This window comes from Pleuronectes platessa, chromosome 11, assembly GCF_947347685.1.
Source record: "Pleuronectes platessa chromosome 11, fPlePla1.1, whole genome shotgun sequence".
Classification (NCBI taxonomy): domain Eukaryota; kingdom Metazoa; phylum Chordata; class Actinopteri; order Pleuronectiformes; family Pleuronectidae; genus Pleuronectes; species Pleuronectes platessa.
The window spans coordinates 21,797,321-21,824,387 of record NC_070636.1 but is presented as its reverse complement, the minus strand read 5'-3'; the positions used below and the strand labels follow the sequence as shown (position 1 = coordinate 21,824,387).

The window sequence follows — 27,067 nt, the reverse complement described above, 5'->3', positions numbered from 1 at the left end:
TCTGGGGCGCACACACACACACATACACAGACACACACACTCGCCCGCTCCTGATACTTCATGACGGCCTGATACGATGATGTTTTAAAAATTATTGTGACTTAGTCAACCACCAACATTTTCGTCTCGTCTCGTCTCGTCAACGAAAATTAAAATAGATTTCGTTATAGTTTTTATTTTCAAAGATTCGTTTTCGTTACGTCTTCGTCTCGTCTTCGTCATGGAAAAAAGGTCGTTAATGAATATATTTCGTCATAGTCTTCGTCAACGAAATTAACACTGCATCAATGGTATGGCGAGGACCCGACCTGCCCCCTCTGCCCAGCTCCAGCGACTCTCAGGCATATAATGACAGGTTGCAAGACCAGCCTCTCACAGGGCCGCTACACCTGGAGGCACAATCAGGTCCTCAAGAGCCTGGCTGCAGCACTTGAGACCAAGAGGAGTGCAACCAATTCATTACCTCCAAAAACAAGCAATCCTGTCAAAACAACAACATTCATTCGGGAGGGACAGAAAAGGCCCAAGCATCCTCCTACGAAGCCAGAAACTGGACACCTAGCCATGGCCAGGGACTGGAAGATGCTTGTCGATATTGGCCAGCAACTAATTTTTCCACCTGAGATTGCTTCTACCAACCTTAGGCCAGACATGGTACTCTGGTCTCCTTCACGAAAGGCTGTGTACATCATAGAGCTCACAGTCCCGTGGGAAACTCTGTTGAAGAGGCCTACGAGCGTAAGAAACTGCGTTACACAGAGTTGGCAGCAGACGCAACTCAGCGTGGCTGGAATGCAAAAGTCTGGCCAGTTGAAGTGGGATGCAGAGGATTCGTGGCTTCTTCCACCATCAAGTTGCTGAAAGAAATTGGAATCCATGGACAGGCTCTGCGACAGACCGTCAGAGCAGTTTCTCAAGCAGCTGAAAGAGGCAGCCAGTGGATCTGGATCAAACAGAAGGACCCTGGCTGGGCTATAACTTCATGACCCCCCATCCCCACCTGAGAACTTAATTCAGATCCCTCCAACTTGAGGAGGGAATATGAGGTATGCGGTCAGCTGTAAGGCTGGCTCAGGGAAGAGGACGCCCCTGCCTTGCATAGTCCTGTGGGAAATCTTAATTGGGCATGGGACACAAGCTAAGGCTTGATCACCCTTTAGCTGGCCACCTTTGATGAGAGTGTTTAGTGATTTAAGGCCGAAACACCCACTGATTCAAAGGCACACTACTGAGGATGTGTCCCAAAATTGACATCTTAACCCAGTTTAAGAAATACACCTCCCATGCCACTCTGTCAACATCACGGCAAATCATGTGAGAGCATACCATCTATTGGCACAATGGACAGTTTTAACATCTCGTCCCGTGTTTTATGATTCTGATTCTTCTTCATATGGTTCTTTCCTCTAAATCTTGTACCACACTCAGAGCAACTAAATGGTTTCTCTCCTGTATGAGTCATCATATGTACATCCATATGGTTCTTTGCTATAAATCTTTAACCGCACTCAGAGCAACTAAATGGTTTCTCTCCTGTATGAGTCATCCTATGTTTCGTTAAACCAGACTTTTGGCTAAATCTTGTACCACACTCAGAGCAACAAAATGGTTTCTCTCCTGTATGAGTCATCATATGTAAATCCACATGGTTCTTTTTTCTAAATATTTTACCACACTCAGAGCAACTTAATGGTTTCTCTCCTGTATGAGTCATCATATGTTTTGTTAAAACAGACTTTCGGCTGAATCTTGTACCACACTCAGAGCAACAAAATAGTTTCTCTCCTGTATGAGTCATCATATGTTTCGTTAAAGCAGACTTCTGTCTAAATCTTGAACCACACTCAGAGCAACTAAATGGTCTCTCTCCTGTATGAGTCATCATGTGTTTCGTTAAAGCAGACTTTTGTCTAAATCGTGTACCACACTCAGAGCAACTAAATGGTTTCCTAACAGGTTTACATCTCAAATCCCTTAAAGGCTGTTTGTTAGTTCTTATATTCAAACCAGACTGAGGCTCCCTGGTCTCCATCCAATCATCCTCACTGTCTTCAGTCTCAGAAGAGTCTTCAGTGTTGTCCTCAGAACCTGGTTGTAAATATTCATCAGGACCTGAGATCCTGGCTTGTTCTGGTCTTCCACCGTCCGCTCTGTTCTCCTCATTCTGACTCTGATGAAGCTGTGACGACTGAGGTTTCTCTTCGTCTTCTTCACTCTTCACAGCGAAAAGAGTCAATGTGACCTTGATATCAGCCTCCTTCAGTTGTTGAAGCTGCTCTCCCTCCATATTGGTCCAAGGTTCCTCCTGCTCCTCTTTAATGTGGAGGGGCTCTGGGTCCTCCTGGTCCGCCAGAGGGCTCCACTGCTGCTGCTCAGGGGGAACCTCTTCTTTATTCACCACCAATTCCAGGAAGTCTGCATGGAGTTTCTTATCAGTTTTACATCTCACATTCCTTAAAGGGTGTTTGTTGGTTCTTATATTCAAACCAGACTGAAGCTCCCTGGTCTCCATCCAATCATCCTCACTGTCTTCAGTCTCAGAAGAGTCTTCAGTGTTGTCTTCAGAAGCTAGATGTAAATATTCATCAGGACCTGAGTTCCTGGCTGGTTCTGGTCTTCCACCATTCTTCTCATTCTGACTCTGATGAAGCTGTGACGACTGAGGTTTCTCTTCGTCTTCTTCATTCTTCACAGCGAAAGGAGTCAATGTGACCTTGATATCAGCCTCCTTCAGTTGTTGAAGCTGCTCTCCCTCCATATTGGTCCAAGGTTCCTCCTGCTCCTCTTTAATGTGGAGGGGCTCTGGGTCCTCCTGGTCCGCCAGAGGGCTCCACTGCTGCTGCTGAGGGGGAACCTCTTCTTTACTCACCACCAATTCCAGAGAGTCTGCATGGAGTTCTTATTAGTTTTACATCTCACATTCCTTAAAGGGTGTTTGTTGGTTCTTATATTCAAACCAGACTGAAGCTCCCTGGTCTCCATCCAATCATCCTCACTGTCTTCAGTCTCAGAAGAGTCTTCAGTGTTGTCTTCAGAAGCTGGATGTAAATATTCATCAGGACCTGAGTTCCTGGCTGGTTCTGGTCTTCCACCATTCTTCTCATTCTGACTTTGATGAAGCTGTGACGACTGAGGTTTCTCTTCGTCTTCTTCACTCTTCAAAGCGAATGGAGTCAATGTGACCTTGATATCAGCCTCCCCCGGTTGTTTAAGCTGCTCTCCCTCCGTATTGGTCCAAGGTTCCTCCTGTTCCTCTTTAATGTGGAGGGGCTCAGGGTCCTCCTGGTCCGCCAGAGGGCTCCACTGCTGCTGCTCAGGGGGAACCTCTTCTTTATTCACCACCAGTTGGAGGAAGTCTACATGGAGTTTCGTATCAGTTTTACATCTCATATGCCTTAAAGGCTGTTTGTTGGTTCTTATATTCAAACCAGACTGAGGCTCCCTGGTCTCCATCCAATCATCCTCACTGTCTTCAGTCTCCGAAGATTCTTCAGTGTTGTCTTCAGAAGCTGGTTGTAAATATTCATCAGGACCTGAGTTCCTGGCTGGTTCTGGTCTTCCACCATTCTCCTCATTCTGACTCTGATGAAGCTGTGACGACTGAGGTTTCTCTTCATCTTCTTCACTCTTCAAAGCGAATGGAGTCAATGTGACCTTGATATCAGCCTCCTCCGGTTGTTGAAGCTGCGCTCCCTCCATATTGGTCCAAGGTTCCTCCTGTTCCTCTTTAATGTGGAGGGGCTCTGGGTCCTCCTGGTCCGCCAGAGGGCTCCAATGCTGCTGCTCAGGGGGAACCTCTTCTTTACTCACCACCAGTTGCAGGAAGTCTGCATGGAGAGTAGAGAGGTATGGTGTTTTTTGGTCTCAAATAGTGTCACAATACAAACAATGTGTCAATACCGATACTTTATTAATACTTTTCCAAAAGAGGGAGTGGCTCTATCTGAGCCAGTGGAACTAGACTTCTGTAGTTTGATAGTATGGTATGTAGTTTGTGAGGCTACAGTTGTGTGCGGGTTAATCCTGGGTTGGAAATGCCAGAATTACAGTGTCATGTTCATTATTTCATGCACAATACATTTTTGTTTATCTGTTGAGTGTTTTCTTGTTTGCAATAATGTAACCCCAAAAACTAAAATCCATTGTCCTTAAGGCTAATTCTTTAACAAATGAGGTTCTGATGATATTTCAGGGTATTTTCTACATTACATCATATTAAGCTGAAGCTTTTATTCAAAGCGACTTACTACAAATACATTCAGCCATAAGGGTGCAACCCCAGAACAACCAGAATCAAGAAAGTACAATTTTCTTACAAAAAGCCAAACTACAAAGTGTTATAAGTAAGTGCCATTTAAGTTATACTAAATTGTTAGTTCAAACGTTTATTCAGGGTGTGGTGACTATTCAAAAAACAAAACTTGTCACCTGATGGTGGTTTGGGATGGTTCTTAACTCGATTCCAGAGTGAATAAAAAAGAAAGGTTGCGAAGGTTATGATGTCTTTGGGTGAGGTTCCCGTTTATTTCAACAAAAAGAATAAGGCAAGTTGACAAACAAAAAGCTTCTATTGATTCTCTGGCTGTCGTGTAAAAACTGTGTCTCTCCCACCACCACTCAACTCAAACTAATCAGCTCTCCTGATCTCTAACAGCTGGGGCAGATTCTGGGGTAAAAGATAGGAACAGAAACAATACTGCACCCTTGTGGAAAAGTAAATACCTACACAACATAAAAAATGGCTCCTACACACCGGCCCCATAATTGTGTTGGTGTGCACTACAATTATATAAACATATTTCAAAAAGGAGCCAAAAAGAGTGTGTGTGTGTGCAAATCTTCTTCTTCTTCTTTCAGAAGTCGGTGTCCATAAATCAAATCTTCTTTCTTTCATAAGTCAATCCATAAATCAGTCTTTAATAACAATCTTTATGTCTCCAATAGCATGCAGAGCTTGGTGACAGGCCTCTCCAGAAAGCCTGTCTTGGTCTTCAGCTGAACTGACCGGACAACACCTCTCCTGTCTGGAAAGGTTTTGGTCACTTTACCTATCAGCCATGAACTTCTTGGAGCAGAAGGGTCCATGATAACAACAACGTCGTCCACAGAAAAATTCCTTCGTGGCTTTGTCCACTTTTGTCTTTCTTGGAGCAGTGGAAGATACTCCCTTACCCACCGCTTCCAAAATAAATCTGACAGATACTGTACCTGTCTCCATCTTCGTTTGATGTATATATCACTATCATCAAAAAGTCCAGGAGGAAGAAGGGGTTTGGCCTTCAACAGAAGAATGTGGTTGGGTGTAAGTGTTTCCAGGTCATTAGGGTCATCGGATAGTTCGGTTTTTGGGCGACTGTTGAGAATGGCTTCAATTTCACAAAGAATAGTGCAAAAGCTCTCATCATCCATGGTTTGCTGTTTGACAATGGAATACAGCACCTTTCTTATGAGGCGAATGATCCGCTCCCATGTTCCGCCGTAGTGAGATCCAGCAGGAGGGTTGAATGTCCATGCTATTCCTCTTTTTGCCAAAGCACTTTGAATTTTGTTGTGATCCAGGGCTCTAAGAGCTTCCCTTAGCTCTCTTTCAGCTCCAACAAAATTGGTGCCGTTGTCTGACCTGAGGTTGGAGATTTGCCCACGTCGACACATGAACCGTCGGATGGCATTTATGCATGAATCTGTTGTCAGTGAGTGGGCTGCTTCAAGGTGTACTGCCCGGCTGGTCATGCATGTGAAGATTACGCCATACCTTTTGACCATGCTGCGACCTCTTTTGATGTCAATAGGGCCGAAATAATCCACGCCTGTATTAGTAAACGGTGGCAAGTCTGGCAGGAGTCTTTCAGCTGGAAGGTCAGACATTTTCTGTTCTCCAACTCTCCCTTTAAGACGACGACAGGTAACACAATCAGCAATGATTTTCCTGCAGGCTGAGTTTGCATTTGTTATCCAGTAGGTTTTTCGAAGTGTAGATATCATATGATTACGTCCAGCGTGACCCACTTGCTTGTGAATGTGTTGTAAGATAAGTTTGGATATGTATTGATCTTTAGACAGAATTATTGGATGTTTTACTGTTTCAGGCATGGATGCTTTTCTCAGGCGGCCTCCTACTCTCAACAGCCCATCTTGGAGTGTGGGATCCAACCTGTAGATGTCACTGTTGGTTGGCACAGATGATGCTCCTTTCTCCAAGAGGGAGATTTCCCTGTGAAATCTTTGCTGTTGGCAGAGGCGTGCAATTTCCAGTTCTGCATTATGTAAGTCATCCCGTGTCAATGGTTGAACATTTATCTTTGCTTTGTGTTGATGTCCTTTGTTGCATGTTTTACCTTTTTTCCTTAGCTGTTGAAGTAGGTCTTTAAACTTCAAAAACCAGGCGACTGAAGTTTTGAGTTTTTCCCAGTCTGAAAAATAGGTTAGAAGCTTGTTCATAGTATTGGATGCATCATCAACAACACAAGCATTAACTGTGAGGTCTTGTTTGACCTCGGGGTCATCCAAGCTGACGGCAGGTTTGTTTACCTCCTGTTTTGGCCAGGTCCTTTCCTCAGTCAGCAGAAACTCTGGTCCTTTGAGCCAACGTTCACATTTCAGAAAATCATCAGCTGACAGTCCTCTTGAAGCCTCATCAGCGGGGTTCTGTTTAGAGCCTATATACCTCCACTGGGCCACCTCTGTAGCTTCTCTTATGACAGCCACTCTGTTCGCTACAAATGTGTGGAATCTCTTTGTTTCACTTGAAATGTAATTAAGCACCGTCGTGCTGTCGGTCCAGAACACTGACTGGTCCAATTCCAGTTGAAGCTCCTTTGTAATCATCTTGTCTAGTCTGACAGCTAATACAGCAGCTGTGAGTTCAAGCCTTGGTATTGTGGTTTGTTTCATGGGGGCGACTCTGGACTTTCCAACCATGAAAGCAATGTTAACTTCATCAGAGATGCCTTTCAATCTCAGATAAGAAACAGCGCCGTATCCACACTCACTAGCATCTGAGAAGTGATGCAGCTGTGCATTGCTTACCTTTCCAAAGTTCTTCGGCTTGATACACCGTTCCACCTTTAACAGTGACAATTTATGCAGATTTGTCAGCCACTGTGTCCACTTCTGCAGAAAGGTTTGTGGTATTGTGTCATCCCAACCAATTTTTCTTTTGCACAGCTCTTGTAGCATCAGCTTAGGAGGCAGTGTGAATGGTGACAAGAAACCAAGAGGGTCATAGATAGAATTAACCACTGACAAGATTCCACGGCGGGTACATGGACGATTTTCAAGTGCAAACTTGAACATGAACATGTCTGTTTCTGCACACCAGTGCAATCCAAGAGCTCTTTCAACAGGTAAGTTGTCTTTATCCAAATTGAGCTCTTTGGTTGCTTTGGAACGATTTTCTTCAGGGATGCTGGCAAGAACTGCTCGACTGTTGCTCATCCACTTTGAGAGCTGAAAGCCTCCTTTGGCACATGCAGCAGTGAGATCTTGTACCATTTGCAAAGCTTCCTCTTCTGAAGACACAGACTTTAAACAATCGTCCACGTAAAAATTTTGTTTGATGGTCTGTAACACTTTGTCACTGTAATGAGCCGTGTTGTCATCAGCAACTCTCTTTAACGCATAATTGGCGCAGCTCGGTGATGAAGTTGCTCCAAATATATGAACTTTCATTCTGAAGTCCACCAACGGTTGCATTACATTTCCATTATGCCACCACAAAAATCTGAGAAAATCAACATGTTTCTGAGAAACTTGGACTTGGTGAAACATAGCTTGAACATCAGTCATGATGGCAACTGCTTCTTGCCTAAATCTCAGAAGAACACCAAAGAGGGAATTTGTGAGGTCAGGACCTTGTAACAGCTGGCTGTTCAAAGATGTGCCTTTGAAACTTGCTCCACAGTCGAATACAACTCTCAGGGTTTTCTTCTTGGGATGATACACCCCATGATGTGGTATGTACCAGATTTTACCTTCAGTTCCGTTCAGTTGCTGTTGAGGCACCTGCTCCGCATAGCCACTTTTAATAACATCATTAAGGAAGTGCACATACTCCTGATGATACTCTTTGTTCCTCTGAAACTTTCTTTTCAAACTCATGACTCGTTGTTCAGCAATGCATCGATTGTTTGGCATTATGACATCATCATCCTTAAAAGGTAAATCAACACAATAATGGTTGTTTTCAAGACGAATTGTTTTTTCCATAATGTGGTGAAACCTCATATCTTCTCTTGACATTAAAGTGTCATCACATGACCTTTCATTGAAGTCTTGGTTGTATTGTGTGATTAACAACTGTTCCACTTTATCAATGGAGATCCTATTGACAGTGACAGTAGGGCAGCCATTCTTCCCTGTATCACTTCCACTTCCTTTAAGTGGGCCGTTCACCACCCACCCCAATAGGGTCCGAACAGCATAGGGTCCATCATTACAGCTGTTAATGATTTCCCAAGGCTCCAAAAGCTTTGAGGCATTTGTGCCAATCAACAAATCCACTCCAACTTCAAGCTCGGGAACTTTAATCTTTCGCAGGTAAGGCCATCTTCTGAGATCCTTTTCTGTCGCAATATTGTTTCTTGTAACTGGCATGGTTTGTTGAGTGTAAACCTCAGGTAGGTCTAGAAACCTGTTGTCATCATAACCAGCTACTTCCAGTCCAGTCAGAACATGAGTCTTTACAGTGTGTGCTTGTCCCATATTTCGCAGGAAGATGTGTGTTTGGATACTGTCCATGTTCAGCTGTCTTATCAGGCGTTCTGTACAAAAGGTAGCTGAGCTTCCTGGATCAAGGAAAGCGTAAGTGGTCAAAATTTTGTTTCCATTCTTAACCTTTACTTGTACAGGTACAATTGAGAGAACACATTTCTGTGTACCGGCCCCAGTGTGAGCACAGGTCTGCTGAGGGACAACAGTGTTGTTTGACTGTTCAAATGTTCTGAATTTAGCTGGATTGTGAAGCATTGTAGGATGTCTGAAGTTACATACATCACATGTTAGACGTTTTTTGCAGCTCTTGCTGATATGACCTGGTTTTAGACAACCAAAACAAACACCACTTTGCCTTAAAAGATCAAGTTTCTCACGATGCACTTTGTTCTTAAGATGTACACAATCTTCTATTGCATGATCCTCTTTACATATGCAACATGATGTAGTCTTGCTTTTTGATAAAGAAAAGGCATGGTAGAGCGGTGCAGACCTTATACCTGCTGAAGTGTTTACAGCTGCCACAGTTGCTGGATTTTTATTCCTGGGTGGAAATCTTGGGGGAGCTTTTCCTTTAAGTGTAGCAGTTTGTGTGTCTTGTAGGTTACCAAAAACAGGATCAGAGAGAATTTTGATCTGATGTTCCAGAAAGTTGACCAAATCAGAGAACAAAACTCTACTTCCTCGTCTCTCCTGTAGGTCACAAACAGCTGCTCTCCATCTTTCTTTTAATTTGTAGGGCAGTTTCATCACAAGCTGTTTCAGGTTTGATGGTACATTCATTTCTGCCATATATTGTAGACTTTCCATCATGTTGCAACATCCTCTCAAGAACAACATGTATGTTTGAAGAGCGGCAACATCTTCAGCTTTTATTGGTGGCCAACTTAAAGCTTTTTCCATGTAAGCTGCCCCAATCTTCATTTCATTGCCGAAGTGTTCCTTTAACAAATACTTGGCTCTGTGATAGCCTTGATCATTTGGCATGTGATAGCAGCTTCTGACCAGTTCTCTAGGCTGCCCCCTGGTGTGCTGTTCTAGGTAGTACAAGCAGTCCTGGAGATTATTGACTTTTCTTTCAACCCCCTGCTCAAAGGCCATGATAAAAGATCCATACTGTAGAGGGTCACCATCAAATATGGGTATTGCTCGAGGTGGAAGAGATGCTGAGTGTTGTTGTTGAACCAGCTGAGCAGTGATTTCTGTTTGTCGCTGCATAATGTTGCCAATGTCCTGTATTTTATTTTCATTTGTGTTCATTTGTGGTGTGGTACAAACATTGCTTGACCTGTGACCTTGCAGTGAATTGAAGACAGTTGTATGGCCTCCTGGTGGTCTTTGTAGGGATTGCATGGGTTGTATTGAAGTGAGGGTTTCCCATGGTTGTGTTTGGGCAGATTTTCTTTCCTTAGGGCGTGCATCATGCCGGTGTGAGGGTGGTTGCTGTGAGGGTGGTTGTTGCACTGGTTCTGACTTTGACCTTTGTGACATTTCCATTTTTGATTTTGTGGCTTTATTGAAATATGAGTCCATTCCATCGGATGGTGTAGAACCACTTCCCACCACACTGCTTTCCAGTATGGCTATTTTAGCTGTAGCAGCAGCTAGTTGGGTTTCCATTTCCAGTTGTTCCTTTTGTCTTTTCAATCTTTCCTCTTGAGCCTCCAGTGCATGTTTCCTCTCCAGAGCAGCCATTTGTTGGATTAGTGCTGCCTTTTCAGCTTTTGCTCGTAAGCATGCAGAGCTTGTGATGGAAGATTTAGACGAAGATTTAGACTTAGATGAGACCCGTGTTTTTCCAAGGGGGGAAACATTTGAAATACTATCATTGGGTTGAATCTCATCCTCCTGGTCAACATTTGGTTGAATCTCATCCTCCTGAAGTACAGACTCTTTGTCACAATGTGTTTGAGCATCCTTCAACCATTTATACACATCACAAATGAACTTTTCATTTGCTTTAAATTTCTGTTCAAACCATGTTTGCTGCCTTTTCCATTCTTCTTCAGGCAGTGGCATTTCCATCAATGCATCATGAGTTTCAGCAGCAGCATCACACAGTTTATTAAACTCCTTTATAAGATTTTTAACATTGCTCAAAGAATCAGTTGTTATTTTGACAGATAACAGATCATCGATCTGCAACTTGATTTTGGATGCTTGATTCAAGGTTAACTTCCGGTTCTTTTGTAGGTTTTCGATTAGTAATGAAACACCTTTTGCAGTTAATTTTCTCTCTCTTTTTGCAACATCACTTTTTACAGCACGTTCTTCAAGTTTTGCAACATCACTGTTTGCAGTTGCAACATCACTTTTTGCAACACGCTCCTCAAGAATAACATTTTCAACATCAGCATTTTTCTCCATTTCCACACTGTCAATATGTCAACATGTGACGTCAGCAGACAATAGCAGTCATTCACAGGTGATGATCATTTTCCTCCATTTTCCAATTAGCTTTCCATTTTCATTACCTTTTCCATTCATCAACATTCATGACATCCAGTTCCAAAATCCAATGCATCAACACAGTCCAGTTCCATTAAATCACTCAAACAGGCTCAGTTTCTTTGTTCGTGCAGTTTTATTGTCTGCTGTTTCCTTTACCTTTCTCATCTGGCTCTGTCTGGTGAAGAGGGGGAAGGGGTTGCAAGCTCCATGGCCTCCTCTTGATCCACACAGCAGCCTCTTTCCATCCAAGGCAAAGCTCCTTACTTGTCCTCCATCCAGGGCAAACAGTTTTTACTTGTGTGGTGACTATTCAAAAAACAAAACTTGTCACCTGATGGTGGTTTGGGATGGTTCTTAACTCGATTCCAGAGTGAATAAAAAAGAAAGGTTGCGAAGGTTATGATGTCTTTGGGTGAGGTTCCCGTTTATTTCAACAAAAAGAATAAGGCAAGTTGACAAACAAAAAGCTTCTATTGATTCTCTGGCTGTCGTGTAAAAACTGTGTCTCTCCCACCACCACTCAACTCAAACTAATCAGCTCTCCTGATCTCTAACAGCTGGGGCAGATTCTGGGGTAAAAGAAAGGAAAAGAAACAATACTGCACCCTTGTGGAAAAGTAAATACCTACACAACATAAAAAATGGCTCCTACACAGGGTATAGTCGGAAGAGATGTGTTTTTAGTGCGCGGCGGAAGATGCATAAACTTTCTGCTCCGACACAAATCTTCTATTGATATCTATGAGAAATGCCTTCCTCACCTGAAACCTGGATATCTACCTTTTTGTTGTTACTTTATTCCCTTTAGCGTTGGCAACAGATTAATCTTAAGCAAATTTTTTCTTATTCTCTTATGAATCTATATCTCCTTTCATGTACTCATGAAAGGTAAGACTACTTGTCCAGAATGACAGTGAAGGTCGTGTTTGAATTAGTATGGATGGTCAAGTCTGACTGAGATGTGTCTCACCTCCAAAAAGAGTACCCTTCCAAGTGCATGCAGAGATAAGCTGAATGGGTTGGACAGCAACGTCTCACAAGTCTGTCCAGCCAACCAGCACACTGACACCCAAGCCTTTTACACAAGACTCCAAAGCACTTCGCTAGATGTAAAAATAGAACAAAGTCAGAGGGCAAGTATCAATGGGGGTTGAAATTCTCAGAGTAGAAATGCTGACTAAATGTGGGCTTTCATAAAACTTAAACTTTCTAATGCTAAAGTGAGTTAAAGTTCTAAAGAAATAGTCTTGAATATAATGATCCTTCCTGATCCAGTCATAAATCATATCTGTATCTCTCTGCCTCACCATGACTCCCACATTCCCAACACATTCCAGAGAGAAGTCCACTCCTCCATCAGTCATCTCAGCGAGAACTTGGCTGATAGGTTTATCTTGATCGTTGGGATTCACGTAGTCAGTCGCTCCAAACACTTTGGCCAATCCCACAGCTCCCAGGCCAAACACAGCACACGTGGAGCCGGGTTCCACCTAAAGTGACAAAAATTCTGGTAAACATGGTAGCCCTGAATACAGTGGAGCAACATTTTATTAATTCCATTTCCACTGTCATTTGTAATAGTTTGGAAGGATTTCATGTCCATGTTGGCCTGTAAAACCTACACACACCTTAGCAGTATTAACTGCTGCTCCAAATCCTGTGCAGACTCCACATCCAAGGAGCCAGACAATCTCCCGAGGGGCAGCAGGGTCGATCTTAGCCACAGCCACCTGGTTCACCACAGTGTACTCTGAGAAGGTGCTGGTTCAAATAAACTGCAGAATCTTCTTCCCCTTACAGGTAAACCTGGAGTCTTCAACTGCCATCACGTCATGACGACCATTAGCACTGAATAGAGAAATTCTGATTTTGAATTTGTGCCGTGCTTCTGGGACTAAGAAGTTTCTGACTAAATGAGCAATAAGGCAAAAAACAAATGTTCTGTCATCACATAGCATTTTCTGTTGTGCCAACATAATGTGAGAGTGAAAATGTGTTAACATGATTGTTAGTGATGAGCGAGTACACCATAATCTGTATCTGTACCGGACTAAAACCGGAAGTGGTCGGGCGTAAACCGGAAGTTGGTATTTTAAGCCTGACATGGATATGGGTTGATTAGAAGTTGCCATATTTATTGTTTCTTAGAAAACTATTTACAGAACAGCCTTGGATTGAGCTTCAGGTCAAGTTTTTGTTTACAAGAGTAAGAGAACTATTTAGAACAAGTTTTTGATAAACTTCATTGAATAAACACACGCAGTATTTTAAAATGCCTGTGTGTGTGTGTGTGTGTGAAAGAGAGAGGAGCGCCGGGCTTTGTTGAACACATTTTACTCAGATGGTACTCGTGCTCTGTAAAAGTACATTATTCATACTGGATACTCCCTTCATCCGATTATTGGGCGAAACCCTAGCAAATACAGATTTGTGTTACTGCGTAAACAAATGGTTATTATATTTTTGGTTTCTATTATTCTGTTTGCAAAGTTATGCTCACCATCCTTTTACACACTGGTTGGTCTTGGGACTCTTACAGAAGCGACATTCTCTACACTGGGATATGGACAAAGGAATCACCTTGTCTCCTGAAATCAGAAATACATTTGTCATGTCAAATACATTCTAGGTCAGCACACAAAATAAACGAGATGTAAAAATGTTTGTATCCTAATAATGGACATAAATTGATGAAGTATTTTTGAACGTCACTTCATGGACTTTTGAAAATCTAACCGTATTTGTATCAACCAGAAAAAAGGGTTATGTGAAGCATAATACACGTATTTGTACAGGCACAAAAGCTCAAAAAACATTACACAGTGCTGGTGGGTATTCACCGAAGTATTTCATAACGTAGAATCCAATAATCCTTATTTTCGCTATCTAAGCAAAAGTCATTCAAAGAACCCATTGCCTTCAAGACATGACAACCAAAGAGCAAAAAATCCATCTTATTTCTGGGATTTATTATTCATAATTTGTAGCACGCTTAATGCTTTAATCGTAGCATTGCTACTAGTAAGTCGAGCATGTATCGAAACCTGAGTTAGTTACTGTCTGGAATTCAGTCACTCCAGGCCCAACGATGCCAGTGACCTCATGTCCAAGGATGACTGGGAAGCCATCCTTATGCATGCCCTCAAACAGGTGGTAAAGGTCTGAATGGCACGACCCGGTTGTCACAATCTGCACAAAAGAGAATTTACAAAAAAAGGAAACATGCTTCTTTGATTGACCAGAAAATTAATGTTTGTTCTTAATAGATGCCATAGCAATCGAGTTCACATAAGTGTGCATTGGACCTCTGGGGTTTCATACTACTGGACTACTTTGATCTAGGCTAAGTTTATTCTTCAAATAAGGCTCTCTGCTAGAATACTAGTGTATCTGCTGTCTTAGGTTAACTATATTGCTAGTTTGTACTGTTTTGTCTTACTCTGAATTGTATGAGCTAGGATTTTTTTTCACTCAAGTGTTTGAGAGTTAAAGAGAACCAGTTAAAGAGTTAAAGTGCTTGACTTTTATTACAATTCTGTTAAAGACTAAGTTCTAACCCTATAGTACTAGCGTACAGGGCTGCGAACGGATCAGTTCCAGTCTACATCCATGAAATGGTCAAACCTTAAACCCCAGCCCTAAGTGGATATATATGTATATATATAGATAGCACTTTAGTCGCACTTATATGGCACTTACATTTAGCACTTTGTAGTTTAGCTTTCTTGAAGAAAATTGTACTTTCTTGACTCTTGTTGTTCTGGGTTTGTGTGTCGCTTTGGATAAAAGCGTCAGCTAAATGAAATGTAATGTAACATAACTGCTACGCTGAATACAGAGAGGGTGGGATCATATACCAGGTTCAGACCTGGTATTAGCTTAATTACATAAATGCAACACATTGGCATGTTATTTGGGATACACTCTTTTAGCTCTGTGAAAACAAATATGTCCCAGGCACAATGCAGAACCACCTGCTCAGCTGCCATCCTCTGACAGTTTTTACACACACTTGCAACAATGGATCAATCTGTTTAGTGTGATTGGCTAAAAAATAGTTTGATCTTCTTGAACAGAAATTACGTATGTGTTTATTGGCACTTCTAAACATCCCTGTTTGGAATGGATAGACCTCTTGGTCTGTTTTAGTGCTCCGCAGCAAGTTCCAAATTATTCCCTGTTATTTGTGAGTCCTCCTCTAATAGACCTACATGTACTGTCACTTTTTTATTGTTTGGGTCCTGGACATTGTGTGCAGAGCTTTTTATCAGTGTCTGATGCAGAATGCAGTTAGAAAATTTGAGTCCATCCTACCGTGTTCATCTGCAATGAAGATGTTTTCCATCAAATGTATCTCAAATTTCTTTATAACTGTTCACATGTGTGGTTTAAACATACACATTTTTAATGATTATATTTGAATGACGTTATACCTGATGGGGCACTTCAAACTCAGTCACTGCTGTAGGTTATCAGAGGACGTAGAGTGAGACATGTTCAAGTCAGTCCACACAATAACTGTTAACCACCCCTGAAAGATTAATAGTTGGAAAGGAATGTATTCCACATTCATACAGATGTTTGTGGTGACAGGTTCAGACACGTTCAGGATATACAAAGTAGTGTTACCAGACAAGCTTAGAGCTGTACACTTGTAATCGGACAGTAGGTCTGAATACACTCTGGTCTTAGTCCTTCCAAAAGCCCATACGAGTGTTCAAGTGTAAGGAATGTCCAATGAGTATTTATCTGTACGTGTGTCTTAATACTGGATGTTTCTCACCTTGATGCGGACCTCGTCGGCCTGGGGTGGGGCTACCTCTATCTCTTCAATCACCGGAGGCTTGTTGGGCTCCCAGGCCACTGCTGCCTTGCATTTGATGACCTAGAGGACAGTGACCCCGCATAAACTAACGAGCAAATATGCACAGCCTGTCTTAGCCTGTCTATATATAAATTTATCATATCAAGAGAATTGTAGTTAGCATAATATTATATATACACCACCAGTACATTTTACCTTTCTATACCAGTGAAAATAATAATTCTGAGTGGATTTCAATTCAATAATTCATGAATCAGCAAAGAGAACGACATTAAAACACTGCACATGGGAGCACTACATTTTACTCCATTCCAATTAACAGCTTCTGACTTATCACATACACAGAGATAAAAGGCACAGTGACACACTATTCCATAAATGTATGAATGTAAGGTTTGTTGCATTGTTTTCTTATGTTTGGTTTCTTGCCTGACTTGACAATACTGTGAAAACATCACAGTTGAACCTCAAAGTCCCATATAGAATAATGTACCTACCTTGCCAGCTGTGTCCATTTCTGCAAAGAGTGAGAGAGAATTGGTGAAGAGTAAAGACAACTGCAGCCCAGCAGGAGAGACACACTGTGTTATTTGTTAGCTTGGACTTTGAATGTTGCTGATTCTACATCGTTCATGGTCAAAAACCACCAAGACAAATAAGAACCAGCATAATAACAGCTCCTTACACCAAAATCCGGACACCACATGTGAAGAGGTGAGGACAATAAAGACGGGTTTCTTATTCATTAGATAAAAACTATATATATATAATACGTAATAATAAGCTTAGCTAAAAATGAAACAATCATTATGGAGAGGATTTAACTCTTAGTTGTAAATGAAGTGAAATAGGCTGATGAATGATAATTCTTACTAAAACGTTTTATAAGAATACTGCAAACCAAAACTTTTGAAACCGTTCATGCAAAAATACATTGACACAGTGTGTGGGAGATTGTAGTAGAGATTGAGGGGCGCATATTTTCTTATTTGGTTTGCCTCATCAAAAAGAAACGACACAAATGTATTAAACAGTTCATCTACCAAAGCACATTTGAGTACTGAGGAGTATGCTTGTGTAACCCACAGTAGTAATGTTGCATTACTTCCAAGGCCGAGGAGCCTGAACCTTGCCTCCAGCTTATTATTCTATTGACCAACTAGGGTATTGGGGCTTCAGGTTATGTTTTAAAGAGCCTGTCTGTTAATATCTAACAAATTCACCGTACCAGTCCCATTCTGAGTGTAGCTAAACATTAGCAATTCTGTATTGTTATTCATTGGATTTGGAGAAGTTTCTCTCCAGCAACCACAGCCAGTGTTGTCGGAGATTGGGACTTCGTTCGGAAAACACAGAGGAACCTTCCTTAGTGAAATGACCCGGAAAATAAAAATTGAATGGTAACATGTGTCATGTCTTGTGTACAACACAAACACGGGTGCTTTTGAAAGGCTAGCACTTCAAATAAAGAAAACAGAAGGAACATAAATCATTTTCAGAAATGCATATTAATATATCATATATTATATGTCAATTTTTTCCGACCCCAAGAAGGTTATGTATTTGTCAGTTTTACACAGGATTGCACTCAAACTCTTACATGAACTCAAACTTTTGTGGAGGGGTGGAAATCTAAAATGAAGTTCAGACGTACTGCTCTTTCTCACCAAGGTAACCTAAACCAATGTTTAAATATGTACAGTTATTACTTTTCTTGTAGGTAATAATCCTAACATGCATCAGATGTGTAAATGCAAATGTGTGGTGAGTTTTGAAATGTGTAGCTGGTGAATAATTGTCTCTTCCTTACAGCAAACATTTAAATAACAATAAAAAAGCCATACACATGGGTCATTTTAATTACACAAATTACTTTTATTCCAAATAAAAGCCAAAAACAATGGAAAATAAGAAGTTTTGATGATGAGAAACAAGTTAAAGGGAAATCCATGGAATACTGGAACGTGATTTATTTTTGTGCCCCAGAAACACGATGGTCTCATTAGTGAGAAAAACTCAAAACTGTCCGGATGCTGTGGAGCAAAATCAAAACAGACACTTGTTAAATTCTTATTTCTGTGACTAGGAGAATATAGAGGAAAGTATAAACATACCATTTGCCATGCTTCATCAGTTCAATGGCGTCATTGATCTGGTCCAAGGTCATCTTGTGAGTGATAAACTCATCCAGCTTCACCTTCTTGTCCAGGTAGGCTTTAACCATCTCAGGTACACCATCCCTACTCTTGAATCCTGAGCCACAGAGGACACACACTTAATGCATTAAGAACCAATAGAGTCATATGTTAAAAGTCCAGTGTGTAGAATGTAGGAGAATCTATCGGTAGGAACTGAAAATAATGTAAATAAATGCTTCCATAAGTGTAAAATCACCTGGAACTAAGATTCTTTCTGTTTTTGTCCCTTTAGGATGACATTCTTATACCTATAATAGAAGTTGGTCCTATTTCCGCTTTGCTGCACAGTAGTGTCGTGTATTCGTTAGAGTGAAACATGTTGGTATGTGCATAAAACATAATGATAGGCTTATATTTATGATGCCTGCCTTTTGGACTCTCAGACATTCTCAGAGAGTCCTCCAGATGTTTGCCTGGTTTGTTCTCTAACTTTTGAGGATGACCTTTGACTTCGGGTGTTGTCTCCGACCAGCTGGTGGCTGAATGCAGATGGAATGTTTTTGACCAATGCGTCTTCATGTTCGGACACAAAAACGTGCCCTTATTTAGTCAAACGTCCCATAGGGGACGTCATTTACCTGAAGTCAAGGGCGGAACCCATGTCCCTATATAACTGTGTGTAAGACCCCCGCACGTCAGATTTTCACCATTTAGCTGTGTGATGTCTCCGGGTTCTAGATGCATGTCCTGACCTGTGAAACTTCTGCTTAATAAACTTTGTTATACTGAAAGTATTAGGTCCTCGGAGTCCTTCCTTCATCATCAACAACTTCTACAACAACATCTACCTCTCGGCTACATAGAATATACGATAGTAGCTCATGCTTGCCAAAGGCTGTAGGGAGGGCCTTTTGGGTTTTTACGCTACTGAGGGCGACCATAGGAAGCGAGATGATGACAATCTGCAATTTCTTACAACTAGCTGATAGCAACAACAACCACATTACGAAACAACTGTTTGCTTCTTATAAAAAGCTTTTAAATATGGCAAGTGTGTTTGTGCTCAGGGTAGACCAGTGTTTTTTGATCCATGCTGTACTCTATATATCTATATATGTGGGTTCATGTACTTGCTCCTCATGTAAGATAAGTACCACCTTCTTGAGACTGACTACTTGTTCAAAATGACAGTGAAGGACGTGTTTGAATTAGTGTGGATGGTCCTGTCTGACTGAGATGTGTCTCACCTCCAAAAAGAGTACCCTTCCAAGTGCGTCCAGAGATAAGCTGAATGGGTCGGACAGCAACGTCATGCAAGTCAGTCCAGCCAACCAGCACACTGACACCCCAGCCTTTCACACAAGACTCCAAAGCACTTCGCTAGAAAAAAAATTGAACAAAGTCAGAGGGCAAGTATCAATGGGGGTTTAGGGAGTAGAGATGGTGACAAAATATGGGTTTTCATAAAATGAATGCAGTGCTTGAGTTAAAGTTCTAAAGAAATACTCTTGATATAATGATCCTTCCTAATCCAGTTAACATCACATCTGTCTCACCATGACTCCCACACTCCCAACACATTCCAGAGAGAAGTCCACTCCTCCATCAGTCATCTCAGCGAGAACTTGGCTGATAGGTTTATCTTGATCTTTGGGATTCACGCAGTCAGTCGCTCCAAACACTTTGGCCTTCTCGAACTTCTCTGGATTGATGTCAACAGCAAAAATCCTCTTGGCTCCAGCAGCTTTGCAGCCCATGACTGCAGCCAATCCCACAGCTCCCAGGCCAAACACAGCACACGTGGAGCCTGGTTCCACCTAAAGTGACAAAAACTCTGGTAAACATGGTACTTTACACAGCACTTCTTGATATTCCATATAATAATAAACAACAGTTAGCACTGAATACAGTGGAACCACATTTCGTTTTTGTATGTCTTGAGCTACTACGGATGTAATGTCCATTGTGGACTAAATACAAGCTGTTTTCAGACAGGACCTGTGATTAAAGTACGCAGAATAAGCTACAGAGTTTTTGCCTTTGACACATGCACAACGCAGCAGGAGGTGTTCTGCACAGACGCGTTCACAACAGCATCAAATCCTCCGCATTATTTTGGCGTGAGGGGGAGCAGCCAGGTGCAGCAGAGGCAGGAAATGACGTATGGCCTCTGAATCAGACATTCACATTCACCCATGCAGGATCTGCGGAGTTCAATGCATATCTGAAAGCAGCTATACACACACACCTTAGCAGTATTAACTGCTGCTCCAAATCCTGTGCAGACTCCACACCCAAGGAGACAGACTTTGTCCAGAGGGGCAGCAGGGTCGATCTTAGCCACAGCCATCTGGTTCACCACAGTGTACTCTGAGAAGGTGCTGGTTCCCATAAACTGCAGAATCTTCTTCCCCTTACAGGTAAACCTGGAGTCTAGAGATGCCATCACGTCATGACGACCATTAGCCCTGAACAGAGAAATTGTTAAGATGTAAATACAATTACCAAAATTGCACAAATATCTGTAAAACAAGCTAAATGAAAACAAATGAAATGTTCTGTATCATTAGTGTATACTTCATTTCTGTCATTTAACAATAACTTTTATTTTTGTATCAGCTGAGCAAGGGGGCATTGCTCAGGCAGCTCATGGCATTTAAAAAGGGGAGTGATCAGGCTGAGCAGAGAGTTTATGAGGAATATATGAAAGTGTAATGACTTGATCTGTGTTTATTTAAAGGCTCAGTGTGTAAAATCTAGGTGAAAGGAATCAATTGGCATAAATTGAACATAAAATAATCCTAGTGATGTTTTCACGAGTGTGTTTCATCTAAATTCTACAATTTATTGTTTTCTTTACCCAAGAATGGGGCCTTTATAAAAAGATAAATTATATTTACATTGGGAGTGGTCCCTCTCTACGGAGGCCGCCATGTTTTTTACAGTAGCCCAGACTGGACATATGACACATCTTTTGAGTTTTTATGACAACTTAAGGTTACCACAGGTTCTCGTTCATGTTTGGAAGGGGAGGGTGAGGTGAGAGGTATTCAGTTGCAAAATGCAACTTCACCACTAGATGTCACTAAATTCTACACACTGAACCTTTAAGTTTTGAGGAAAATCCAGAATGTGTTGACAGTTTTCTTTATTCTCTCTCACGAACAACACTTATAATATTGAAGAGTATGGCATGGGTCTGTACCTATGGTCTGTGCCTTGATATAAACCGGATGAATAAAACATGAGGAGAAAAGGATAAGCTCACCATCCACTTTCACACTGGTTGGTCTTGGGACTCTTACAAAAGCGACATTCTCTACACTGGGATAAGAATAGAGGAATCACCTTGTCTCCTGAAAATCACAAAACAAATGAATTTGTGAATTGGTTCCCATTGGCTTTTTGGAGTTAACTGTTGATTTTGGATTAAAGTGGAAATCTGAAAGTTTTGATCAGCAATTTAATCTTATATACACTCCTGATCAAAATCTTAAGACCAGTTAAAAAATTGCATGAATTTGCATTTTGCACTGTTGAATCTTAGGAAGGTTCTAAGTAGAGTTTCAAAATGCAAAAAGAAGAAATGGGAACAAGAGCCCAAAAGTTGTGAGCAGGCAATTTATTGAAAACAACAATTTAACTGAAGTAGGCTGTTCATCAGTTGATCAAAAGTTTAAGACCACAGCTAAAAAAATAAAAAAAACTCCTAAAACAGAAATTAAAGACTGACTCAGTAATGAGCAGAGTTGGGCAAGTTACTGAAAATTAGTACTTAGTTACAGTTACTAGTTACTTCTTTTAAAAGTAATTGAATTACTTCACCAGTTACTGTATATCAAAAGTAATTAGTTACTAGGCAAAGTAACTTTTAAGTTACTTCTGTTATTTTATTGTGAAAATGTTTTATTGTGAAAATGTTACATGATTTTATTTTGAAACGGTTCCGGTAGAGTCGCGGACATCCTGTGATGACTACAACGGCGCTACGGAAAAGGTTTATGTTTTTAGCAATCCTCCGAAGAAGCACAATGTCTTACGGTGTCCACGGTTGTTTTAAGGTGTTTCTAAGTTATTCAAAGTTGTATTAAGGTGTACGGTGTTACAAGGACGGCTCAAATAAACGACCAGAACATCAGTTTAAGTCTCGACCATCTTTCGGGGGATCTGCTTCACTTGTCTTCTTGTCTGCAAGTGTTCAGTTTTCTCAAAAGAGAGTAACGCGAGTAACGAACTCATTTAAATTTCAGATATTGTAACTGCGCTACTTGATTAAAAAAAATACTTCGTTACATGCTCGTTACCGCTAAAAGTAGTGGAATTACAGTAACGCGTTACTTTGTAGCGCGTTACTCCCAACACTGGTAATGAGTAGCTCCACCATTATTGTTGATCACTTCAAAAATTCGTTTTGGCATGCTTGATGCAAGTGTTTCCAAAAGGCTAGTGCGAATGTTGCGCCAAGTGGTGAAGATGGCTTCACGAAGGGCATCCACTGTCTGGAACTGAAGTCCATTTGTGTAAACTTCCCTTGCCATCCATCCCCAAATGTTCTCAATTGGATTAAGATCAGGGGAACACGCAGGATGGTCCAAAAGAGTGATGTTATTCTCTTGGAAAAAAGTCTTGGTCAGACGGGCATTGTGAATTGGAGCGTTGTCCTGCTGAAAAACCCAGTCGTTACCACACAGACGAGGGCCCTCAGTCATGAGGGATGCCCGCTGCAACATCTCCACATAGCCAGCTGCTGTTTGACTCCCCTGCACAACCTGGAGCTCCATTGTTCCATTGAAGGAAAAAGCACCCCAGATCATGATGGCGCCCCCTCCACTGTGCCGCGTAGAAAACATCTCAGCTGGCATCTCCTTGTCATGCCAGTAACGTTGGAAGCCATCAGGACCATCAAGGTTAAATTCTTTCTCGTCAGAGAATAAAACTTTCTTCCACCTTTGAATGTTCCATGTTTGGTGCTCCCTTGCAAAGTCTAAACGGGCAATTTTGTGGCGTTGAAGGAGACGTGGCCTTTGAAGACGTTTCTTGTTTTTGAAGCCCTTCCTTCGCAGATGCCGTCTGATGGTTATTGGGCTGCAGTCAGCACCAGTAATGGCCTTAATTTGGGACGAGGATCGTCCCGTGTCTTGACGGACAGCCATTCGGATCCTCCGGCTCAGTGCCGGTGAGATTTTTTGGGTCTACCACTTGATTTTTTTGTTCCATAACCCTGAGGATCTTTTAAGAAATGCAAAATGACTGTCTTACTGCGTCCAACCTCAGCAGCGATGGCACGTTGTGAGAGGCCTTGTTTATGCAGTTCAACAATCCTACCACGTTCAAAGACGGTGAGCTTTTTTGCCTTTGCCATCAAGAGATCTTCACAGTGTGATTATTTGACAGGAAATTACATGGAATCCAAATTTTTGCACAGATTTTGGCTTTTAAAGGCTGTGGTCTTAAACTTTTGATCAGCTGATGAACAGCCTATTTCTAGTTAAATTGTTGTTTCAATAAATTGCCTGCTCACAACTTTTGGTCTCTTGTTCCCATTTCTTAATTTTGCATTTTGAAGCTCTACTTAGAACCTTCCTAAGATCCAACAGTGCAAAATGCAAATTCATGCAATTTTTTAACTGGTCTTAAGATTTTGATCAGGAGTGTATATAAAACCACCAATGGTAAAAAGCTAATGTGATGCTATACAATAAATACACCACTGTCACATGATTTCTGCATCACCACTAATAGTCCAATATGGGATTTGGTGCCTGTCTCTAAGACATGCACTGAATGGAAATTTTCCCTAAGTTTTCCAGAGGGGCTGTACGTGAGACTGACATTTTTTCTTTTCGTTCAAGACCCCCAGCAGGAAAATGTCTGAAAAACTCACAGCAAGCAAGCATATTTTATGACATCTTTAAAATGAAATGAAAGCAAAACTGTAATATGCCAGATTGAAAAGGAGGCCATACATATTGTTGAGATATCTATGTTTCTCTGTATCTTGTGATTATATTTTACCTATATCCTGTGAACAAATATTAGCTGTATAATCCATATAATCAATAATGCTACAACAGTTACTTTTAGTTAGAATGATGTATAATCTTTTTGACTCAGACGCAGGGTCAGGCCCAGAGCACGACCACAGAAAGAGCAGGTGTCAACCTGAATGTCAATCTGACCCAAAATACAATTCGGAGAAAAGTGTGTGATGGAAATTCATCTTGAGATTTGAAATAATGAAAGCACGGATGCTCAGAAAAGAGAGAGGACGTGCCAGAACTAATACAAAAAGGTGCTTCATGAAATATGGTGAGAAAAAGATATGAAATCCTCCGGAAAAGTATTATCTGCTGGGTCTCTCCACTGTGGCAGGCTCCCTGTTTGCCAAGGCCACAGTGGTGGGACACCTGGTCAGTTGAAAGTGATGTGCTTGCAAAAAACTGCACTTTGAGGAAACAGTATACATCTGGCCAATAACTGGCCAGATGAATTCCCTCAAAGAAAAAGAACCGCCTCTGTGCCCACCCTGTGTCTGATTATATATACTGTGGACTTAGGATTGAACGGGGCTTCTTCTCGACATGATCCACTGAACCTGGTGACGTGTCCGGCAGAACCCCAGAGACTCTCTGTAAGTATTTCAGTGAATACAATAAATGTTCAATTTCCAGAACTTCATGTATAAGTGTCTAATTATTCCTTCTCAAATCCTGGATCAACAAACACGCTTGTCCAATCGCCGGAGGCGAGTTCAAGTTTAAAAGCCTGGCGACGACAATATTCAGAAAATGTAAACTTGGAAAGACGATAAGATTCAAGAACTTTTGCTTAGTGTTCAATGCAATCATGTAATTACCACGATGGTATTTATACGACATCTTTCGCCTCCTGCATGATCTTCCTAGCGGCCACTCCTCACCTGAACGCTGCGGACAATCTCCTGCTGCATTCTTCATTTGGCAAAATGTCCAGAAAATCTGGTTTGGCTGGAGTTCATGTTGGAAAACGGCTTTAAATGCAACTTATTTCTGGGGTTTATAACTCATTGCTCTAGCACTCTATATACTTTGATCTAATTCTTGCTACCAATAGGTCGGGGAAAGAAACTCGATTACGCATGCTTCAACTCACCTGGCTGGACTTCAGTCACTCCAAGCCCTACGCTCTCAACAATACCCGCTCCCTCATGTCCAAGGACGATTGGGAAGCCATCTTTATTCATGCCCTCAAACAAGTGGTAAAGGTCCGTGTGGCAAACCGCGGTTGCCACAATCTGCACAAAAGAAAGATTCAGAAAATGCTATTGAAATATAATGTAACAGTTATTCTGAACACTAAGGAATATTGAAGGTGATGTCTCTTGAAGAACGCCAGAACAAAGGAATGGATTAAACTGTGTGTTTATCTGCACTGCCTCCAGGTACAAGGAGTATATATTTTAACATTATTTGAAAAAAGAACGTTTCTCACCTTGATGCGGACCTCATTTGCCTGGGGCGGGGCTACCTCTATCTCCTCTATCACCATAGGCTTGTTGGGCTCCCAGGCCACTGCTGCCTTGCATTTGATAACCTAGAGGACAGTGACCCCACATGAAATACCTGGCATGAAATGTTACACTCCTGCATGCTCTCCCAGGCGAACTTCACTTGTACGGGTTCCTGGTAAAGTCCCAAAGGGCAATTTCCAAAAACCCCTCAAGCTTCTAACCCAGAATTTGATCAATTTCTAATCTCTTTGCATTTTATTCTGTCAATGTATAGTTGAACGGTGGATTTCAAGTCAAACACCTGTTTATGTGTATCATTGATAATAATAATAATGTATAATAGACAGTATTTCATAATGTTATAATAAAATAAATGTAGGCTGGGTATATTTAGTATTGCAGAGTTTTTTCTGGTTCAAAGTGTAAGCAATGAATCCTTGAACCCTTGTCCCCCTTCAACCCCGCTCAGGCGTGCCAATATCCACAGTTGTGTAAAACTGTCTGGAAAGTTTCTGACTGTGTGCCAAGTCAAATCCCAACGAGATATTTCACTGATGCAGAGGGGACAGAAAAAACTAGCTCTAATTTTATCAGAATTTTTACTAAGACTATTATAAATTAATAATAGCAGTAAAAATAATAATTCTAAGCCGATAATTCACATATCGTCAAAGAGAATCACATTAAAACTCTGCATATGAAAGCACCGCAACTGTTTACACCCATCCACACCACAGGAAATTATCCTAATGATGTTAAATGATCCCCGAAGAATCACAGTATAATAAAGTTAAATATATTTATGTGAGTTCTGCTGCATTATTTTCTAATGTTTGTGATCTTACCTTTCTGACTTTACCACACTGTGAAGAATTCATTCAAACAAAAAACTCATACATGATAATTCCATATTGAATAATGCACCTACCTTGCCAGCTGTGGCCATTTCTGCTGCAAAGAGTGAGAGAGAAGTTAACGAAGAGTTAAGACAACTGCAGCCCAGCAAGAGAGACACACTGTGCTGGAGTAAGCTTTATAAGGCTGCAATGAAAAGCAGTTATGTAATCATTCAGATGGGCTGGGACTTAGAATGTAGTTGATTCTATTGGTTCTATATTTTTTTTATGAAATCAAGGACATAATGTTTCGAAAAGGTTTATGATTTCAGACTTCAGCTGTACGGTAGATTCCCTCATATGGTTAGGGAAAAGCTAGTGACTTTAAATTTACATAAACACACTTTTTAAACCTATTAGACCTTGTAAGGGAAATGTAACATGTGACCACAATATGATCATGTTAATTTCCCCCTTTGATTGATCATGATTGAATCTCATACAATGTAACCTTGATCATGCTGTATCCTGTACTACTGAATGAATCTTGGCCTGATTGCTTTAACTAGGCATTGTTGTTTTCATGTCATCAGAAGATCCCAACCTTTGACTTTGTAAC

The 27,067-nt window shown here is 41.3% G+C and overlaps 3 protein-coding genes across 7 annotated transcripts; all 3 read right to left on the bottom strand.

Moving 5' to 3' along the window:
- Nucleotides 1–262: 262 nt before the first annotated feature.
- Nucleotides 263–16,636, bottom strand: LOC128450434 (alcohol dehydrogenase 1). Of its 5 annotated transcripts, XM_053433871.1 has the most exons (8): nucleotides 16,483–16,636; nucleotides 15,944–16,045; nucleotides 14,205–14,349; nucleotides 13,661–13,748; nucleotides 12,789–12,890; nucleotides 12,468–12,650; nucleotides 12,131–12,263; nucleotides 265–3,827 (listed from the first exon to the last, which is right to left on the bottom strand). In XM_053433871.1, the coding sequence occupies exons 1-6, from the start codon at nucleotides 16,498–16,500 to the stop codon at nucleotides 12,569–12,571; spliced, it is 537 nt and encodes a 178-aa protein (XP_053289846.1). In that variant the 5' UTR covers nucleotides 16,501–16,636; the 3' UTR covers nucleotides 265–3,827; nucleotides 12,131–12,263; nucleotides 12,468–12,568. The 5 variants fall into 5 exon arrangements, with proteins under 5 accessions (XP_053289850.1, XP_053289846.1, XP_053289845.1 ...); XM_053433873.1 differs by lacking the exons at nucleotides 265–3,827; nucleotides 12,131–12,263 and having other exon boundaries at nucleotides 12,603–12,650; nucleotides 12,789–13,008; XM_053433874.1 differs by lacking the exons at nucleotides 265–3,827; nucleotides 12,131–12,263; nucleotides 12,468–12,650; nucleotides 12,789–12,890 and adding an exon at nucleotides 13,044–13,573.
- Nucleotides 4,930–8,097, bottom strand: LOC128450487 (uncharacterized). Its single transcript, XM_053433970.1, has 2 exons — nucleotides 7,971–8,097; nucleotides 4,930–7,508 (listed from the first exon to the last, which is right to left on the bottom strand). The coding sequence occupies exons 1-2, from the start codon at nucleotides 8,095–8,097 to the stop codon at nucleotides 4,930–4,932; spliced, it is 2,706 nt and encodes a 901-aa protein (XP_053289945.1).
- A 1,200-nt stretch (nucleotides 16,637–17,836) lies between the features above and the next one.
- LOC128450433 (alcohol dehydrogenase 1) lies at nucleotides 17,837–26,690 on the bottom strand. The gene is made up of 9 exons (XM_053433869.1): nucleotides 26,541–26,690; nucleotides 25,594–25,695; nucleotides 25,255–25,396; nucleotides 21,392–21,479; nucleotides 20,372–20,591; nucleotides 19,680–19,940; nucleotides 19,371–19,503; nucleotides 18,100–18,238; nucleotides 17,837–18,018 (listed from the first exon to the last, which is right to left on the bottom strand). The coding sequence occupies exons 1-9, from the start codon at nucleotides 26,556–26,558 to the stop codon at nucleotides 17,988–17,990; spliced, it is 1,134 nt and encodes a 377-aa protein (XP_053289844.1). The 5' UTR covers nucleotides 26,559–26,690; the 3' UTR covers nucleotides 17,837–17,987.
- Nucleotides 26,691–27,067: the final 377 nt, after the last annotated feature.

What these genes read in the sequence shown, in the direction of transcription:
- LOC128450434 (XM_053433875.1), bottom strand. Translation starts at nt 2,758, where the DNA reads ATGGAGGGAGAGCAGCTTCAACAACTGAAGGAGGCTGATATCAAGGTC.
- LOC128450433 (XM_053433869.1), bottom strand. An exon ending in CAAATGAGGTCCGCATCAAG is followed by an intron (nt 25,397 to 25,593) that starts GTGAGAAACGTT and finishes TCTTTTGTGCAG; the next exon opens with ATTGTGGCAACCGCGGTTTG. An exon ending in AGTGACTGAAGTCCAGCCAG is followed by an intron (nt 21,480 to 25,254) that starts GTGAGTTGAAGC and finishes TGTGATTTTCAG; the next exon opens with GAGACAAGGTGATTCCTCTA.
- LOC128450487 (XM_053433970.1), bottom strand. Translation starts at nt 8,097, where the DNA reads ATGAGTTTGAAAAGAAAGTTTCAGAGGAACAAAGAGTATCATCAGGAG. An exon ending in GCAACTGAACGGAACTGAAG is followed by an intron (nt 7,509 to 7,970) that starts GTAAAATCTGGT and finishes CTGTGTCTTCAG; the next exon opens with AAGAGGAAGCTTTGCAAATG.